The 21514-nt window shown below is 36.2% G+C and overlaps 1 protein-coding gene across 1 annotated transcript in view; it reads right to left on the bottom strand.

The window, feature by feature from the left end:
* LOC124596133 (esterase FE4-like) overlaps window positions 1-5677 on the bottom strand; it is a 70418-nt gene extending 64741 nt beyond the window's left edge. The window contains exons 1-2 of the mRNA XM_047135153.1: window positions 5545-5677; window positions 5121-5264 (exon numbers count right to left, since the gene is read on the bottom strand). Of these exons, the coding sequence (XP_046991109.1) occupies window positions 5121-5264; window positions 5545-5616 (216 nt within the window). The 5' untranslated portion in view covers window positions 5617-5677. The remainder of the gene's footprint in view (window positions 1-5120; window positions 5265-5544) is intronic.
* Window positions 5678-21514: the final 15837 nt, after the last annotated feature.

Here is a 21514-nt window from a genome sequence, read left to right as displayed (position 1 = left end):
TTACTCTACAAGGAAACTACATTGAAAAATAAAATAAAAAAGTTTCAGTGATGCAAGTACATTTTTTCTATTCCATTCCGAGAACTTTTCAAACCATCCTAGTATCAGCCGTTTAACTGAATGAAATTCATAGGATCTTGTATATGATGTGCTATGTTTTGTGCTAAATTATGCATGATTAAAAGTAGTACTCTGTATGTATTGTTAAACTTACTCTTCTTCTAGAAATATTTGAAATTATGAAATTTCTGGGATATTTAAAATTCGTATTATTATTTGCACAATCTAATGTGAATTATTATATTTATTTCTGGACTCATTAATAAAATAATATTATATCTTGGTGATGATTCTTCTTTTGTCAAGAAAGTTGCTTTGTAAACTCTTCGTAATATTGTGAGTACTGCAGAATGTCAGTAGTAGTGAGCATGTTTTTGATGAAAATGCACATATAGTTTTAATTGTGTTTACAACAATATAATTGATGGTTTTGTTAAAAAGGAGATTGTGAAGTTAGTGTAATATAGAAGAATGGGATAAAATAAAAGAAAATCACAACAAGAAGTAGTACTTCATCAGTCATTTAGTCTTCTGGTACCCAGTAAGTCAAAATTTCAGCCTCAAGAATGTACCCCTAGACACAAGAATTGTAACCAACAAAAACAAGAAAAAATGAAGATAAGTAAAATGTTGTTCTTTTGTATAGCTTTTGAAAATAATGAAGAAACTAAGAGAAATTTAATGATGATGTGTCCATGCGTCATCTAACATGAACATCATCCACAGATATTGTTGAATGCTGATATTATGCAACAAGACTGTTACTTTACGCAAATAAATGGTTCTAGAGTATTAAGGAGAAACTCTGTGGTCTGTGAGCTCTAAAATATTTAGTACCTAAATAATGTATTAAATGGAAGATAAGTTATTATTATTCATATTATCGGGCTGTGTGTGTAATGGACAGATGGGACTTCAGTACTTGGTGGCATGGATGAAATATCAAAGCCACGTTTCAAGACATTACTAGCATAGATTGTGTCAAATTATTGAGTCATGATTGGGGGGGGGGGGGAGGGGGGGGGGGGGAAGGTACTTTAATATGAAAATGGCACAGGGAAACAAAGAATTTTTGCCTTCCTCCTCCTTCTCTTCCTCCTCCAGTTTGTTCTTCTTATTCTGGATCTCTTCCAAAGCATCTTTTGGACTGTTAAATCAACATCTATATCAATACTCTGCAGCATCTGTGATGTGTATGGTGGAGGGGACTTCCCCAGGTCCCACATGTTTAGATTTCCTCATGTCCCATTCAGTTATGAATCATATGAGGAAAGACTGCTAAAATGCCTCAGAGCAGAGGTAATTATCTTAGTCCTGCCCTTGAAGCCCCTACTGTAGATATGGGGGTAGTGGTATATCCACTGATTCCTGAATTAATATTGCATCTTGATACTTTGTTAGTGGGCTGTTGTTGGATATTTGGTGTTCTCATTTTAAAGAATAGCTCAATCCATCACGTCAGACTTCCATTGCTTCTTGTAGCTGTTCAGTTTGTAGTGAAACTGACCTGGGTTTTGTAGTCTCTAGGCAGTAGTGCAAAGAGCTGCTCGTGTCAAAGCTGAAAGTCTAAATGTGTGCAGGATATTGTTTGCTCAAGATTATATGTGGCACCATAATCTGAATTGCACTAAGAAACATTTATTCTAAGCCAAAGTCACCTATTAAGAATTGTGATAATTTTGTCAACCATGAAAATTTATTAGTGTACTGAACCAGGCCAGCACCTAGAGTTACCCATCAACAGCCCAAGTGCTGAAGTTGAATGTTCAGCTGTTTCAGAAAACACAGTCAGCATCTACACAAAACTGTCATGACTGTGGTATTTTATCAAAAAAGACTACAATGTGGTAATTTGACTAATCCAGTCAATAATGAGCATCACTGTGTCCAACAATCATTCACTCTGATAGAAATGATGTTTCACACATTATGTCAATTGCAAGTTCATTTAAAATGTTCCTTAATTTGAGGTACCGTAATCACTCAAAGGTCTTTAAATAGTAATATTAATGAGTCTTGCAGTTGTTGATGTATGTATTTTCATGTAGAAAGCATGCATAACTCTCACATGAGTCAACAATGAGAGTGCACCTGACATAACTCATATCTGTGTGCTTGCAAACCATAAAACTGCCAATTTTGGGTAATGTTAGACTATTTTTGGATGAACTTAAATATAAACTGTTATAGTGTAAACTACATTATGCTTCAAAAATTAGCTGGGCTGGATTTTACTGATTTATTACTTTACTTTATTACTTTATTACCTTATTACTATATCTTCATCGTTTACCAGCCATGGCTGGACAGACTGCATCACAAATACAATGTTTGAATGAACTGCAAGATCTTAAGTGGTTTAGGCTTATATAAAATGTTTCTGGTTAAAAATTTAGAAAAATATATGAGCATTATTATTGTTACATTATTCCAACTCTCTTTTTTACAAATATGAGTGCCATATTGCATATTATGATAAATAACATGAAATTTTTAATTATTCAGTTAATTAATTAGTGCTGTATGTCATATTGTACCAAAAAATTATGCTAACAAAAGTATGCAGTCAATGTTTGGAATCCAACAACAGTTATTATTAAATCTGTGAAGGAAAACGGGGCTGCTTATGAACCTGAAAGTTAATTATCTCTCTAGTTAATTAGTTTCAGATAGTTCAAAGTACTTTCGAGGAAAGTGGGACTTGCAGACTTTCTATTTATTAAATACACTGAATAGCTCATACGGTTCTGCATATTGTGAACATTATTACAAGCATCAATTTATTTTACAAGCAGCAATTTATTTTATTTCCTAATTATGAATGCCTTAATGAAAGCTGATCACACCAGTGTAAAGACAACAACCAAAATGATAATCTGAACAGTGAATGCAAGTGAAATCTAGTCTAAATAAACTCCTGAGATTTTCATGTATGTGTTGCATGCCAATAAATGAATGAGCAGAAAATGAGATAAATATCAGCAATAAGTTTAGATAATAACAGATGCGAATAATTCACCATGTTATGTCACAATTTCTATTAAGAATACATGAGTATTTGTTTTTAAAACTTCATTTGCATTTTATGTTATTTATTCACAAATTCTTTTGATTTTTTTTCATATTGCCCTCTTGCATGTTTTATTAAGAGAAGACTCCACTTTATATTATCTTTTCCTCATAATTATCTAAGTTTGTAATAAAATTTATTCAGTATGTTGTGTCTAAAATTATGCGTTTTTTCAGCTTTTTTATCTTCATAAAAAGTACTCAGGAGCTTGTTAGTATTTACACCATCGAATTCTCAAAGGTAATAATGTATTTGATGACAGTTTTATGATTGCACTTATAAAAGTATTAATTTATACAGATGCAACAACTAAGAACAAAATTTACTTTGCATTGTAAATAATGGTGCTATTAAATTCATTTCTTGTCTGTGTACTCACTCTTTTAATTTTTTTATTTGGTAGCATTCATTATTTTATGCTGACATATGAAAAATATTCAATGAAAAGTCTATCGAAGTGTGGATATGAGGTTTCCAAAGTAACAGAATAATTATCGGAAGGGAAAACTTACAGCAAACTGAATGAAAAAATTTTAGGAGCTTTGAAGAGCCCCCTATAATATTTACAATTATCTATTTTGGCAGTTTTTGTTAGTCTTTACGATGTAATGTCCATTATTTAATGCAGATCATACCAAGAATGAGTGGACATAGAGGTCTTTAATCTAACAGAGTAAGGTTATTCATTTCATAATGTAGATGATTATGGTGAACTTTAAACTCGTTTTGTAGTAAGAATCATTAGACCAAACTACTTACTCATTGTGCAACAAAGACTGAAGATAAATAAAAAGTATCATCACTGTTCCTAGTGAGCATAGTACATACAATATGTAACCAGTCATCTTATTTTATGCTAACATATGAAAAATATTCAACAAAAAGTCTAATGAAGTGTGGATATGAGGTTTCCAAAATAACAGGTTAATAATTGGAAGGGAAAACTTACAATAAAATGAATGAAAAAATTCCAGGACCTTTGAAGAGCCCCCTATAATATTTACAATTGTCTATTTTATCAGCATTCACGCTACACAGTTTTGCTGGATAAACACTTACTTATTTGTATTCTTTCCTTAGGTAACTTCATATGACACACAGTGGAAGTATAAAAAGTGAAGCAGTACTAAAATTAGATTAAAAAAAAATGTATCTTATTATATCATATGGTTGCATTAATTTAGTCATTATTATGTTGTTTCTTGCAGTAGTCTTATGAAGCTGCATTGAGAAGAGAATTTTGTGTGTGTGTGTGTGTATGTTGAATTATAAATAATGCAAACCAGTTATGGGGAAACGTTGCCAATTTTGCCCCTGGCAAAGACTCATGAATAAAACATCAAAGAGAGTGAACCAAATGCTAGGAAATTTTTCTTTTTCCATGACCTAGTGAGTTGTAGATGACAAATTATTCCTGGAGGGTTTTCATCATTGTGTAAAGAAGTTACTGACACTACATCTAACACTCTTTACAGTGTTTGAAAGGCAGCCTTTCTTAACATTTGTAAAACAGGTATAAACATATGAATCATCACAATGAGTCACTGTTAACGTAGTATTTAGTTTCCTGCTGAATTTCAGTCTGCACAGATAATTTTCTGTTACTTTATCTGCACTGTTTGTCCCTGCATCAGTTCATTGTAAATTCAATGGCAATGATAAAACTTAGTTTAAAGAAGTTTGCAAAAAATTGTTTATCACAATTGATCGATCAACAATTTATTCCTCTTCTTAAAAGTCATCATTATCTCAGAAATCATATTTTAATTGATGCTGAATAACACATCACTAATGAAGTAGTTGAAAATTTACCCAACTCAACAGTTACTATTTGTGGTTCTTTATTTGTTTCTAAAATGTTATGAAGGCACATTCATGCACCTGGCCTGTCCATTAAGATTATGCTCAAAATAATTATGTGTTTAAAAAGTAGCATTACTACATAAGACAAATAACATCAAATGAATTACTTTGATTGATAATTTCTTACTTTAAAACGACGTTCTCCAACTGGTGGTTCAGCGTAAGGAACTCTTCTGAATATGTAAACAGGATTGCCAGTTGAAGTATTAAATTGCCGACCCCTTATAGGGCCCAGAGTTGTGTTTACTGTTTTATATATCCTTGTGGCACCCTGAACATATCATTTATTTGTAGCATATTAGAGAGTATGACAGAAAATCATAAATATTAATTAAGAATACTCACATGTTCTAAATTCTATAAATTTTACTGTTAAGTTAAGCTTAAAACAAATAGTCAAAGCTAAAGACACAAATATGCCTGTGCTGAGAGCTACAGTTTTGCAGAACTGTTGGCGTACCACTTCTTAACTCCAAAGTTCCTACAACCTTTGAGATACAGCTCTAGTTATAATAAGTGAAACTGATAGATTTCTCACAGTGCTTTCTTACCTGAACTTGTTTTACAGTACAGCAGATGAAAAACAGGATGACTGTGAGAGAAATTAACTTAAAGTAACACATTGCTATGTATAAGATACTTGTAATGTTGCAGATAAAAAGAAGTTTGCCCAAAAAGACTTCTACTTCCACATATATGTAGATGTTTCATAGTAATAACTTGACAGTTAGATAAAATAAGCATTAAGATAAGGCTCACTAGTTAGATGATAATGATCATATAGAGTTCTTGCTGTGTGGGTATTTATCTAATATACATTAAGATAACTTAATATGATTGAACTTGTTACAGGGGAAGAAGCAGCATGCTGATGTTTCTATACTCATATCAGATAATCATACTGATTTCACACCAGAGATTAGCTAATGATAAGATCTAACTTTTCTTGTTACTTAAGTGGTAGCAACACTAGTAGTAGTAGTAGTAGTAGTAGTACTATAGTAGTAGTTTATATAGTATGCAGAACACCTTGAGTTGTTTCCAGAACCACAGTTTAGGAGAAGATATTGTAGTGTTGCTAGTTAATTACATGTGGTCTCCAAAAAATTTTGTAAGGGGAATATATTGTACCAGCTGTAAGAGAATAAAGCAGATATTAAATGGCTAGTAACAATTGATAAATGAGGCAGAAATAACCTGAATGCTTGAAGAAATGAAAGAGGAGTAAAAAGTGACAATAAAACTGTTCAAAGACAAAATCTACACAAAAATTTTACTGGGAAGATAACTACATTCAGTTTCCAACTTCAGAACCACATAAATGAGTCTTAATAGGCAAAAAATGAGTTACAATGAGACATAAAATAAATGATCACAAATCTATGTATAGTAAGGGTCCACTTTTTCTGATGATATATAACAATAACAATGAAAAATGAGAGACTAAATAAATACAGTATAGACATCAGAAAGAAATAATTTTTAGAATATACTGCATAACGAAACCAAACAAGAAGCAGGGAAAAAGCTTCTCAGTCTTGGAAAATCAAAATGGTTCAAATGGCTCTGAACACTATGGGACTTAACATCAGACGTCATCAGTCCCATAGAACTTAGAACTACTTAAACCTAACTAACCTAAGGATATCACACACATCAATGCCCGAGGCAGGATTCGAACCTGTGACCATAGCGGTCATGCAGTTCCAAACTGAAGCGCCTAGAACCGTTCAACCACACTGTGGAAAATCAAACAGATGGATGTTGATGAAGACACTAACATTATAAGTGGACTTAAGAGGCAATTAGTAATGGTTTTTCAAAGTGTAGGAAAAAGAGGTAGCTAAAGATGATAAATGATCATCACATATAAAAAGTGAATATCTGCTTAAAATAACTGAGTAGATCCATTTCAGAAATGACAGTCCAATTACCATATCCTAAAATGCGAGATAATTACTCGTTTAATCCAGTGGTAAAGAAGTGTGAAAAAATAAACCAATGATAGGAAAGGTCAAAGATTGAAACAGATAATGGGATAAAACACATAGGCATTTCCAGCCAGTCTGTAGGAATTCACACTAGGAATGGCAGAGATTGATGGGAAGAATTTTGCATGGAAAATAACAGTTATTTAGCAAATGGTTTTCCAGCTTAAGTGGGGAGTGATATTAAGAAACATAATTTGTCTTATCAAAAATACGGGAAGAGCCATGTATGCACTGGTTGGATGTTACCAATTATGCTAGAAAGTAACAGAGACAAACATCAGAGGAAGCTTGTATCAAACAGGCATTTGGAAATACAGGGGAATGTGCAAACAGCCAAGTGGTCCTGCAGGCAATAAGGCACAATAAGGTATTCCCCTGTAGACCGTCATCTTACTGTTTAGTCAGTGTGTCTTGCAACTGGTGGTGGGGAGGAGGGTAGGGGAAGGGAAGGAGTGGTTGCTACTTGGGGGGGGGGGGGGGGTGAGGATTAATAACCTGCAGCTCGTGCATGTAATTATCTCCATGGTGTGCCTCATACTTGTTGCCCCAGTCCAATGGGATGAAGTTACACTGACACACATTAGTTTTTAGGATGGAGGATTTAGTGTTTTGCAGTATGACTGGAGATTCTTTTCTAATAGAGTTATCAGTCAGCCATGTTTACCTGTTCTTAGAGACTTATACATTGAATTTAGAGCTGCAAGTAAACATAAATTTAGTATTTCTGTGTGAATGTTGTAAGCTATCACAATTTACTTCTTCAACATTCTGTCCTCGCAGTTGCAGTAGAAATCAATTTTAATTTATCTGTTATACTTCAGATCATAAAGAAACCTAGTCATCTGGTTTGTAGATGGGAACCAGTCACAGTCGGGCAGCGTTATCATTGGCAGTAATCAATATACTGAGTCACAAATTTGCTGATTTATTAATATGTGTCACTCAACAGCACAAATTTTCACATTCTAATGTTTCAAAACAAAACACCATTCATATTGCTGCCTCTGCGATTTGATTTTTTGTTGCAATTGATATACATAACAAGCATACAGGCTCACATACATTTTATTCGAAAGTATGCTTGCCAGACACTACTATGTGAGTTTTAAAAAATACTACTTTCAGCCATTACCACACTGCATATTGCTATGTCAGACTGTTGCAAATCTTACATTGCCTCTGCACCCAAGAAATTCCGTGACTGGTTTGCTGAGAGCCATAAAAATAAAAGAACAAGGAAATGAAAGTTATCTTAGTGTTGTGAGCTTGTATTCTCAAAAATTTAAAATATTAATGAATCAGCATTTTAGTGTAAAGCAAAGCAACTAGCATTGAAAATAAATGTATTGCAAGCAAGGAGCATACTTACTAATGTAGAGAAATGAAATAAGATATATTAATGTAAATAATATACAAATGACCAACAAATCAACAGATATTGGTTGGGGAGAGAGGTATATGCACCAGTTATCAGGAAGCTGCACCAAAAATTGTTTGTGCAGAACCATGCACTGAGATACATGCATTCTAAAACATTAAATAAATGTTAATCTTGTAGTTTTAGTGTGCAGCTTGGTAATTTACCTTTTCTCCCCAACGATGTACAACAATGCCAGCTTATCTGCTGCTGCTACTCTTTCTTCGAGTTGGCTTCCTCTCTGAAGAGCCAAATTTTAAAATGCAAGTCCTCTTCACATCAGGAGAAAGAAATTAGGGTGTAGCTTGGTAGTAGAATACAAAACTTGTGACTCCCACATATTAGAACTTTTACTTAACACAATACTGAGATAACTTGATTACATATGTCATTCTTGCACCAGCTCAGAAGACCAACAGACAGCAAGTTTGGTGAAAAAAGAAAAATGAGGTACATAAAATAATTGCTATTTCTGTTCTTCAGTGTTTTTTGTCAGCCGAGATATAATCATACATATCTACAATATCGTTGCCTTATGGAGAGAGCACGAATATTCATTTATATGTGTAGCCATTTAAAGAATCTACACAACTGTTCCCTGGAACACATATTCAGCATTACATGGTCTTTATATTTCATCGTTGTTACAATAACCTAAGTATTGACATGCTGGGTTTGCATATTTCTTACCTCTTGCATGAACATTTTTATATTGCAATTACATTTCTTTACATAAATATTATACAAAACTTTCCATAGACACTACACAGAAATTATACATAGAAGACATTTAATATTACATACGTCTCTTGTGTTTATATGTCACATATCATCTTTCCGATTTTACATTACCATTTTTATCATATTTTGCTATCAGGCATTAAACTTTCAAATGTTAACTTGTGAGCAATCTGTATTCATAGTCTTCAGTATTGGCAAAATATTTGCATACAACATTATCACATGATGTGCATAAGTTTTATGTTCATTGTTGTTGTTGTTGTCTTCAGTCCAGCTCTCCATGGTATTCTATCCTGTGCAAGCTTCTTCATCTCCCAGAACCTACTGCAACCTACATTCTTCTGAATCTGCTTCATGTATTTATCTCTTGGTGTCCCTCCACAACTTTTACCCTCCACACTGCCCTCCAATACTAAATTGGTGATCCCTTGATGCCTCAGAACATGTCCTACCAACCGACCCCATCATCTAGTCAAGTTGTGCCACATATTTCTCTTCTCCCCAATTCTTTTCAGTACCTCCTCATCATTTATGTGATCTACCTATCTAATCTTCATCATTCTTCTATAGCACCACATTCTGAAAGCTCCTATTCTCTTCTTGTCTAAACTATTTATCGCCCATGTTTCACTTCCATACATGACTACACTCCATACAAATACTTTCAGAAACGACTTCCAGACTCTTAAATCTATACTCAATGTCAACAAATTTCTCTAATTCAGAAACACTTTCCTTGTCATTGCCAGTCTACATTTTCTCTACTTTGACCATCACCGGCTGCTGTGGTCGAGTGGTTCTAGGTGCTGCAGTCTGGAACCGCGCCCCTGCTGTGGTCGCAGGTTCGAATCCTGCCTCAGGCATGGATGTGTGTGATGTCCTTAGGTTAGTTAGATTTAAGTAGCTCTAAGTCTACGGGGACTGATGACCTCAGATGTTAAGTAAGTCCCATAGTGCTTAGAGACATTTGAGCTTCGACCATTATCAGTTATTTTGCTCCCCAAATAGCAAAACTCATCTACTTCTTTAAGTGTCTCATTTCCTAATCTAATTCCCTCAGCATCACTTGATTAAATTTGACTACATTCCATTATCCTTATTTTGGTTTTGTTGACGCTCATCTTATATCCTCCTTCCAAGACACAGTCCATTCCATTCAACTGCTCTTCCAGGTCCTTTGCTGTCTCTGACAGAATAACAATGTCATTGGCAAACCTCAAAGTTTTTATTTCTTGTCTATGGATTTTAATTCCTACTCCAAATTTTTCTTTTGTTTCCTTTACTGCTTGCTCAATATACAGATTGAATAACATTGGGGTAGGCTACAACCCTGTCTTACTCCCTTCCCAACCTTTGCTTCCCTTTCATTCCCCTCAACTGTTGTAACTGCCATCTGGTTTCTGTACAAATTGTAAATAGCCTTTCGCTCCCTGTATTTTACCCCTGCCACCTTCATACACCATACCTAATGTGAGTATCCATCATTAAAGATGTGGAGGGAGGAAAGCTTCATAACATGAAATCACAATAAGCCCCCATAACTAATGTTAGCTACACCTCTGACAAATTTACTATGATATGTCTACTGGTCTACAGGAAGTGTTATGGGCAGGAAAAAGCATTCAGTTTTTATTCTACAACTGCAATCCTTCATTCATTACACAATAACTATTGAGTACGTCATTTCAAGGGTATCTAATCATGTTAATCCACTTACCTTGTGTTTACTATCTACTGATATATTCTGGCAGTAAAATATTGTGTTATACAAGTGTCATCATCAACTGTAAACAATGTAGCTCAATGTTAGTGACTTATACTTCATTTTACTACTGGATAACACTCTTGTGTATTCTGCTGTACATGAGTATGTCTCTACAAGAATTATGCCAATGAACTAGTGTAAAACAATGTTGAGACAACTTGTGTTCGTGTGAAAATGTATTGCAATAACTCTTGCTTGGTGCTCTTCTCAGTCAAATGGTTCAAATGGCTCTGAGCACTATGGGACTTAACTTCTGAGGTCATTAGTCCCCTAGAACTTAGAAATACTTAAACCTAACTAACCTAAGGACATCACACACATCCATGCCTCAGGCAGGATTCGAGCCTGCGACTGTTGTTATCACGCGGTTCCAGACTGTAGTGCCTAGAACCGCTTGGCTACTCTGGCCAGCTCTCCTCAGTCACATGGACTTATAATGCATGGTCTGACCCCCTTTGAATTTGGTAGCACAAGACTTAAGTTCATCCTTTTTATATATCTGGCGTACTGTAGCTTTTTCATATGTGCATTCACACCATCACACTCACACATATTTTTATACATACAATTATTTATTTTCAGTGCAACCTTTATGCTTTTGTACCAAACACCTAACTATTGTATCCTCTATTTTATCCAGGACATGACTCCACATGGTTCACTGGAAGGGCACTTAAATACTTACTTAGAAGTAAGTGCATAGTTACTCACTGGCTCAGCTTTTTTATGAGTTGTTAATACTGCAGTTATTTTAGGTTACCTTTTTGCACCCGGAAAGCATAGTGTTAACAGTATATTCGAGACTTAATTTATATTCCTTTATTCCCCATGTAGATATCCCTTTTGCGTAGTGAGTAAATAATGACTTGTATAAATGTAAATAACTTTTATGTAGTATCATACTGTGTGGCTTGTTTCTGTAGATGGTGAACTCATATTGTAAGGTTTCTCTAAATGTAGAGTGCTTCATGTTTCTTTGCTAAGCTGTTGATGTCTGGTGGTGACCCATTGGCTTACAATGTGCTGTGCACATTTGCAGAGGTTGTCAACCTTAAAGCTAGGAACTGTGCATGCACGGTTCTGTCCTAAAGCCATTTCACTACTTACATGCACGGTGTCTCAATCACATACCTACAGTGTGTTTAAACAGTCAAATTAAAGAATTTCTTGTGCCTGGTGAGGGTAATGTTTTCTGAGCTACTCTGACCTGTAAACATACAAAAAAATCTTACACAACTAAAACTTACATCCTAATGAGGCAACACACATGAAATAGGCAAAACAGAAATATTTCCTTGATACTAAACATCAGTTGTAATTAGTATATTTAAGGGACTGTATGTCATCTCTTATATACACTTAGGTACATTCCTCCAAGCCCTCCTTGATCAATGTCATATTTTGTTTAGTGCACAAATTCACATAAATCTTTGTGTGTAGAGCAATTTTTCCTTACCACTGTTTAAGTATACCAACTTATAGCCTCCTGGGTGAGGGAGTTTTGATATAACAAATGGCCAGCATGTTTTATGTATGTACACCTCCATTTTGTGTTTGTATCCTTTGATTATGCCAGGGTGTCATTCAAAAACATGAATAAAATCCATTAAAAGCTCTTGCAGTTCTTCCTTTCATTCTTCTGTAAGACACACTGACTCATTCACCTTGGTACACATGATCTCAAGGCCTGTTTCCTCTTTCTGTGTGTTTAGAAACATGAGAGTAGAGTAGAAGAATTGTATTCAAACTTCAGGAGTGCATTGTACTTAGCTTTCTCTGCCATTTGAATATCATCAGTTGTTTACAACAATTTGACTCTTCCCTCTACAAATGTCAATTCGTGCTTGGTATTTCCTAAAGGTATTGATGCTGATAAGGCAGTTTACTATTAGCCTTTCAACGGCAAGAAAGATGCATTGTAAGAGAAACTCTGAATTTGAATCCTTGCCTGCAATTTAATGCCTCCTACAGCTGTTTGGAAGATCAGTATGTGTCCTTGTTTTTGTAATTGGTCAAAGAGACATGGTGAAATTACATTTGTGGTAGCTCCTGTGTCCAGCAAATATTTGTGCACTGATTACTACCTGTACTGTGTCTTCATTTCCATTTACACAGGTCATCTTTGATATCACCGCAGCTGTCATATCAAAGAAAACAGCTTTTAACTAGTTCCACTTCCACCCCTATTACTGGTCGTTGAATGGGGACCTATCAAGACCAATTGGAGTTTTCTGAATTGCTCTGAGCACAGACCTCTCAGTTACAGGTAACCTCAACTATGTGGACATTCTGTATCTGATTTCACCAGTGAGTATCTTGCATGTTTTTTAATTCCAAATTTCATTGTCCCTGGCCACTAATCAAAATGTAATTTTGATTGTACTGATTATAGCCAGGCAGTGGCAGATTATTTTGTCATCTGCTTGCATTCTGTTCTTGACAGTGAGTGGTGGCAGTGCATTGTACACTTGCTGTCTATAACCCCTCTGGTCATTAAATCCTGTCTGACAGGTGTTCTGTCCTTGATTATAATTAAATCCTCGCTTGAATTTTTGCTCCTTTCTATTACCAAATTGGTTCCTGTTGGTATTGCGTGAGGGGATATAGCTGCCAACTGTATTGGGTGTTATTGCCATGTTGTGCATTAGTTCATAAGGGTCCTGCCTGTGTGCTATCACTTTGTGGTTGTACAGATCTGTCTTCGTAAATAGATCAATGGAACCAAGCAGTGAGAGGAAATTCTCTATATCATGCTCAGGAGTGGTGATTAATTTCTGACATATGTTACCTGGTAGTCAGCTTTTCAAGATTTTTAAGAAATCTATGTTTAATATCGAGTTTGTTCAGTAACAGGTTTTATTTAGATACTTCTTGGAGTACTTTCTGAGCCCTCTGTGCTTACAGCTGAATGGCACTGGGTTAAACACTTTATGTCTCAATCTCTCTTGTACTGCAATGGACCAGAACTTGCCTAAGAATGCCCTTTCAAATAGTTCAAGGTTGTGACATTTTGCCACCATATCAGTGGCCCACAGCAAGAAATCATTCTGTGTATAGCCAACCACAAGGCGTATCTTCTGTGCTTTGGTCCAGTTCCTTGGGAAAATGTTCTGGAGGGCTGTTATGAATATAACTGGGTTTGTTTGCTTACCTTTGGAAGAAAAAGTCAGAAACTGCCCATGTCGTAATAAGCCTTCACCCATGAGCAAAGTAGAAAGGCATGCAACACTGCCTGTTGCCAGTGTGGCATTGTTTTGATGTATCGGATCATATTCAGAATACTTCTGCACAGCAAGGACAGAAGTTGACAACATGTGCTACATGTTACACTTGTGATCTATTTCATCTCACAGGTTAGGGTTCAAGTGCAGATAGATAATCAGATTATCCATCCTGTTTGTTCACACCTGATAGCTTGGGGTTGAATGTTCCCTTTCCTTTTCAATGTTACTAATGATGTTAGTCCATGATTTTTCCTCCACTACTTTCAACCTCTGATCTATTTCAGCTCTTATATCTGCCTTCTGTACCTTCATTGCTTTCTTGATTACATCAGATCAATTGGAATGAAAGTAAATCTAATCTAATCTAATCTAACCTACATAACCCTTATGTTCCTAGACTAACTTCTGTGCCAGGGTACGGACTTGGTCTAAGATACCAGCCTTGGCTCTGCCTTTTATTTATTTAATGTCATTATCTATCCTTTCTTGTTTCTTCCTCATGAAATGAGTATTTAAACTTATGCTACTTAGCTACAGTGACAGGTTTTACTCCTGTTCAGTAAAACCTTTGTACACTGTTTGCAACCCATCAATGGTATCTGCGAGTGTATTTATGTTATGGCACAATTGTGACTGCTCCTGCTGCATCTTTGTCAGAGCCTCAGATACTCCCTTCACCTTTTCCACAAACTGTTCTTGTGCCTTGCCTACTGATGACACTTTTAGGCTTGAATTATCTATATCTTGTGACAAATCACTGAGTAATTGTGTATTTAGGTCTTTCCCCATACTTACAAGTGCATCCAGTAATTCATTTGAAAGATCAGTATGCAAATTTTTTGCCAAGTCTTGAACTGTTGTGTTATGTTGGTTTTGATAGCATTAAGAGTTTGCTTTTGCTGTTCAAGTAATTCCATTTGTGTGTCTGTCAGTTGTTTTGAAAACTCATTGACACTTTCTTTAAATAACTGTTATAACATTTGCATCATGATCAGGGTTTCCAGTATGTTCAATGTACCCTGTCCAATCACATTTGCATTAGGCATAATTGTGGCAGGCAAAGAATGATTTAATAAGCCCATGCTGTTGCATGTTACATTTTCACCAGGGGAAAAATACTCCCTGGAGAAAATTGTGACCCTGTCTCATCTACTGTCATCATTGTATCATTTTGAATGGTACTGTTACTATCATCTGTGTCTATGTTGATTGAAAAATGTAACTGGTTGTCCACTTTGACATCTTGTGCCTGGCTATCCGATAATGGACTGGCAATGATGAGTCTATTGTGTGTAATCATTTTTTGATAACTTTACAAAAGTGAGCAAATAAATGAATACTTTTGAGAATGAAATATTCTGTTTGTAATAGTGAGAATAGCACTATGAAACCTATTCAGTGGTGCCTCACTAACATCTATCAAAATACATTGTCAGCATAACTCAGTTGTATGCACACATTTCTCTCCCTAAAATTAATTTTCTGTCCAATTGCCTACGTATTTTATGAGAATGCTTCAATTTGGGAATTGGATTAGGAAAGGTACTCTGATCACCACTGGCAGAGATGCTACCAAGCGAAGTCATGAAAACAATGGGTTGTGAATTTTCCTGCCTTTTCATTGGCTTTTTCACTCCTTCCAGAATTTATTCTGCAATTGATTACGTTTAACATTTTGCACATTGTGTGATTTCCTTTTCTGTTTTCATTGCAATATCAATATACCCCATTCATGAAGTTCTGGAAATAGAGAAAGACAACAATTAGTAAAATAGAAAATTTACAAAATTATATAATTATTTTAAATTGTTACAAATGTGCTAACTCTCTCCCAATAGCAATGTCTGTCTGTAGGTCGCCAGGTTGGGGACAGAGGCATATGCATCCAGTATTGGGAAACCACTCCAAAAATTGTCTGCCCAGAAACATGTGCTGACATATATGCATTCCAAAACATAAAATAAATATTAAGCACATAGTGTGCAGCTTGGTAATGTACCTTTTCTACCCAATGATGTACAACAATGCCAGTGTGGCTGCAGCAGCTATTCTTTCTTTGAGTTGACTTCCTCTCCAAAGACCTGAATTTTAAAATGCAAGTCCTCTTCACATCGGGAGATGGAAATTAGGACATAGCTCAGTAGCAGAATGCAAAACTTGCAACTCCCACGTATTAGAACTTTTACTTAACACAATACTGAGAGAACTGTATTGCATACATCTTTCTTGCACCAGCTCAGAAGATCAACAGACTACGAGATCAGTGAAAAAAGACAAATGAGGTACATAAAATAATTGCTAATTTTGTTCTTCAATTTTTATGTCAGTGGGATATAATCTTACATCCCTGTGATATCTTTGCCACATGGAGGCTGTGCAAATATTTATTTATATGTGTAGGTCATTTAAAGAACATACTCAGACAGAAGGGATGCTTTCCACCTAAACTTGTTGTGGATGAGTGTTAATAAACGTCGTCTTAATAAAAAGTAGTTTGAGATAATGAAAAGTCATTTGTAATTTTAAAATATTGGCAAAACTTGTATTTTAATGACAAAAAGTTATTATATGGCCTTTCTATCGAGGAAAATAAATGGATATATGTAAATGTGAACAACATAGAAGTATTTGCAAAACAGACTGAAAGTGTGATGAACATACTCATAAAACTACTGTACAAATGAGGAACATCATGTGGTACACACATAAATTAGCAATGAAGTTGGAAAGGTTCTATGTCAGAACAAAAAATACCAAACATGTTTGTGGCAAGTGTTTACTGCATGAATAAATAAATAAATACGGTATTTCATCTATTTCATTTAGTGTTGGTGGGTCTTAAGCTTACATATTATGTAGAATGCAAAAATGTTTATTAAAATGCAAAGTTAGTTTTCAGTGTTAATTAATGCAAATAAGAGAAAAAAATATCTATCTCACTTGATGTTTACAGTATTCATTTTCTGTATAAACTATAAAAAGAAAACATATATAAAAATGAGTGCTAGTGACTGCTTGTTGACGTTAGTTAGCCAGCCAACCAGTCAGGCAGCAGCAGGAGGCCCAGACAGGTGTAGCAACAGGGAAGTAACTGATTTTGTGACATATTACAAGTTCCTAATCAGGAGCAATTTATTTAATTTCATCTGAGTGCTTTATTAGTTAGGTTTTTGAATCTCTGCATATTACTCTAATTTATTAGACACAGCTCGTGCATTTTCAGCAGTGTCTACAGTAGAGTTCCATAGCACGTGCCAATAGTCCATTTATCTGCATAATTTAGTTTTCCACAGTTTTTAGTATGGACAGGGATTGCAATTGCTGTGATGGCTTTGGTTACACAGCTTGAGGCTGCAGTGGATAGGCACCCCACTTTTGTGTGCTGGCCGTGGGGATCCAATGGACATCCACCATGTCTGAGTCCTCTGATCAGTCCTCACCAGTGGCCAGCCCAGTTACTGCTTGCACTGAGGTTGACCCCTCACCTGTGGTCGAGTGGGAGGTCACCCCATGGCAAGGCAGGTGGGGAAAGATTTTCCAGGTGGCCGCACATAAGGCTTCCCAGTTTTTCTGACAAACATGTTCCAGGTGCTGCCTTTGGCTGGCACTGTCGCTGGACCAGACACTGTCACCTGTCCTGTTTCAAAGGAAACCTCTCAGCCTGCAAGATCCGGACATCACAAAGGGTGGGATTCTTGATAGTTGGGAGCTCCAATGTTAGGCACATTATGGTGCCCCATAGGGACATGGCTGCCAAGAAGAGAAGGAAAACCAATGTGCACTCCATGTGCATACCAGGTGGAGTCATTCCAGGTGTGGAACAGGTCTTCCCAGATGCCACAAAGAGCACAGGGTTCAGCCAACTGCAGGTGGTGGCTCACATCGGTACCAATAATGTGTGTCACTTTGGATCAGAAGAGATTCTCTCTGGTTTTGAGCGGCTAACAGAAGTGGTAAAGAATGCCAATCTTGCTTGCAAGATGAAAGCAGAGCTGACCATTTGCAGCATAGTCAACAGGACTGATTGCAGACCTCTGGTACAGGGCTGAGTGGAGGGTCTAAATCAGAGGCTCAGATGGTTCTGCGACTGTGTAGGGTGCAGATTCCTCGACTTGCGTGGAAGGGTAGTTGGGTTTTGGGCTCCACTGGATAGGTCAGGTGTCCACTATATGCAGGAGGTGCTACATGAGTAGCAGGGGCTGGGTGGTTTTTTAGGTTAGAGGGTCTCAGGCAAACACAAGAAGGACTTCAGTTACAAAGGGTGCAAGCCAAACACAAGGAGAACATAGATACAGGAACCATCGGTATAACAGTTATAAATTGTCACATCTGTGTTGGGAAAGTACCTGAGCTCCAAGCACTAATAGAAAGCACTGATGCTGAAGTTGTTATAGGCACTGAAAGCTGGCTAAAGCTGGAGATAAACTCAGCTGAAATTTTTGTGAAGAACCTAATGGTGTTCCAGAATGGCATGCTAAATATGATTGGTGGTGGCACGTTTGTTGCTGTTAGAAGTAGTTTATCTTGTCAATAAATTGAAGTAGATAGTTCCTGTCAGTTAGTATGGGCAGAGGTCATTGTTGGCAACTGGAATAAAATAATAATTGGATCCTTTTACTGACCACCCAATTCAGATGACACAGTTGCTGAAAGGTTCAAAGGTTTTCAAACGCCTACGTGACTCATACGATTATAGTTGGCAGTGACTTTAATTTACCCTCAATATATTGCAGAAAATACATGTTTAATCCCAGAGATATGCATAAAACATCATTTGAAACTGTGCTGAAAATTATTTCGAGCAGTTAGTTCATGAGCCCACACAAACAGTAAACATTTGTGAAAACACACTTGACCTTGTAGCAACAAATAATCCTGAGTTAATAATGAGCATCAAAACAGATACAGGGAGTAGGGAAAACAGGGTTTTCATAGCGAGATTGAATATTGTGATCCCAAAATCCTCCAAAAATAAACGAAAAATATAGCAATTAAGAAAAGCAGATAAAAATTCACCTAATGCCTTCCTGAGAGACAATCTCCACTCCTTCCAAATTAATAATATAAGTGTAGACCAGATGTGGCTTGAATTCAAGGAAATAGTATCAGCAGCAATTGAGATGTTAACAAACGACAGAGCTGATCCTCCTTGGTACTCAAAATGAGTCAGAACACTGTTACAGAAACAATGAAACGAATTTGCCAAATTTAAACAGACGTAAAATCCCCAAGATTGACACTGCTTTACAGAAGCTCAGAATTTAGCACGGACTTCAATGCAAGATGCTCATAATAGTTTCCACAATGGAACTTTGTCTTCAAACCTGGCAGAAAATCCAAAGAGATTCTGGTTGTATGTGAAGTATGTTAGTGGCAAGACACAATCAGTGCCTTCTCTGCATGATAGCAATGGATATACTATCAAAGACAGTGCTGCCAAAGCAGAGTTGCTAAACACAGCCTTCTGAAATGCTTTCAAAAAAGAATATGAAGTAAATATTCGAGAATTCGAATCAAGAACAGCTGCCGACATGAGTAACGTAGAAGTAAATATCCTCGGGGTAGTGAAGCAACTTAAATCACTTAATAAAAGCAAGTCTTCTGGTCCAGACTGTATACTAATTAGGTTCCTTTCAGACTATGCTGATGCATTAGCTCGATGCTTAACAGTCACATATAACCATTCACTCAATGAAAGATGCATACCCAAAGACTGGAAAGTTGTACAGGTCACACCCGCATTCAAGAAACGTAGTTAGAGTAATCCATAGGCCAATGTCATTCACATTGATATGCAGCAGGATTTTGGAAGATATATTGTGTTCTACCATTATGATTTACTTCAAAGAAAACGGTCTACTGACACATAGTCACTATGGATTTAGAAAAAATCATTCTTGTGAAACACAACTAGCACTTTATTTGCATGAAGTGTTGAGTGCTATTGGCAAGGGATTTCATATTGATTCTGTATTTCCTGATTTCTGAAAGGCTTGTAGAAATATTGCTTGTTTATGGAATATTGTCTCAGTTATATGACTGGATTTGTGATTTTCTGTCAGAGAGGTCACAGTTCGTAGTAACTGATGGAAAGTCATCGAGTAAAACAGAAGTGATTTCTGGCATTCCCCAAGGTAGTGTTATAGTACCTTTGCTGTTCCTTATCTATATAAACGATTTGGGAGACCATCTGAGCAGCTGTCTTAGGTTGTTTGCAGATGACACTGTCGTTTATCGACTAATAAAGTCATCAGAAGATCAATACAAATTGCAAAACAATTTAGAAAAGATATCAGAATGCTGTGAAAATTGACAGTTTACCCTAAATAATGAATAGTGTGACGTCATCTACATGAGTGCTAAAAGGAAACTGTTAAACTTTGGTTACATGATAAATCAATCAAATCTAAATGCTGTAAATTCAACTAAATACCTAGGAATTACAATTATGAACAACTTAAATTGGAAGGAACACATAGAAAAGGCTAACCAAAGACTGCATTTTATTGGCAGGACACTTAGAAAATGTAGCAGATCTACTAAGGAGACTGCCTGCACTACACTTGTTCATCCTCTTTTAGAATACTGCTGTGTGGTGTGGGATCCTTACTAGATAAGATTGATGGCGTACATCAAAAAAGTTCAAAGAACTGCAGCATGTTTTGTATTATCATGAGATATGAGAGAGAGTGTTACTGAAATGATACAAGATTTGGGCTGGACATAATTAAAACAAAGGCATTCTTCATTGCGACAGAATCTTCTGATGAAATTACAATCACCAAGTTTCTCCTCTGAATGTGAAAATATTTTGTTGACACTAGCCTACATAGGGAGAAACGATCACCATGATAAAATTAGGGAAATCAGATCTCGTATGGAAAGATATAGGTGTTCGTTTTTTCTGTGCGCTATACGAGACTGGAATAACAGAGAATTGTGAAGGTGGTTCAATGAACCCTCTGCCAGGCACTTAAATGTGATTTGCAGAGTATCCATGTAGATGTAGAGTATTATAAAGTTCTTACATATACCCACTGGATAATCTATTAACTGATGCACTTATTTTAATCGAAGGACTGGATAACTCATGAACAACCTTTTCTAAACAGGTCATATGTTCCATCACTGCACAACCTACGTCTTGATGTGAATGAAACAACCAGAATTCATGTTGGTTTATGACATGATGCACTGGCAACTGATGTGCCAAGCTTTAGAAGTGCAGTATGAAAGGTCCACGTTGGTGGAAGCTAGTAGCCACTGACCGCTGATGCTGCCAAAGGGGAGGGGAAAGCTTAATAGCCCAGTTCATTATTGACACTGCCACAGTCGACTAGAAAATGGTAAACTCAACCTTCAAAAAATGCTGCCAGTTGTGGT

Source organism: Schistocerca americana, chromosome 2 (assembly GCF_021461395.2).
Source record: "Schistocerca americana isolate TAMUIC-IGC-003095 chromosome 2, iqSchAmer2.1, whole genome shotgun sequence".
In the NCBI taxonomy this organism is placed as follows: Eukaryota; Metazoa; Arthropoda; class Insecta; order Orthoptera; family Acrididae; genus Schistocerca; species Schistocerca americana.
Note: the sequence above shows the minus strand (reverse complement) of the source record. Positions and strands in the feature narration are given on the sequence as shown.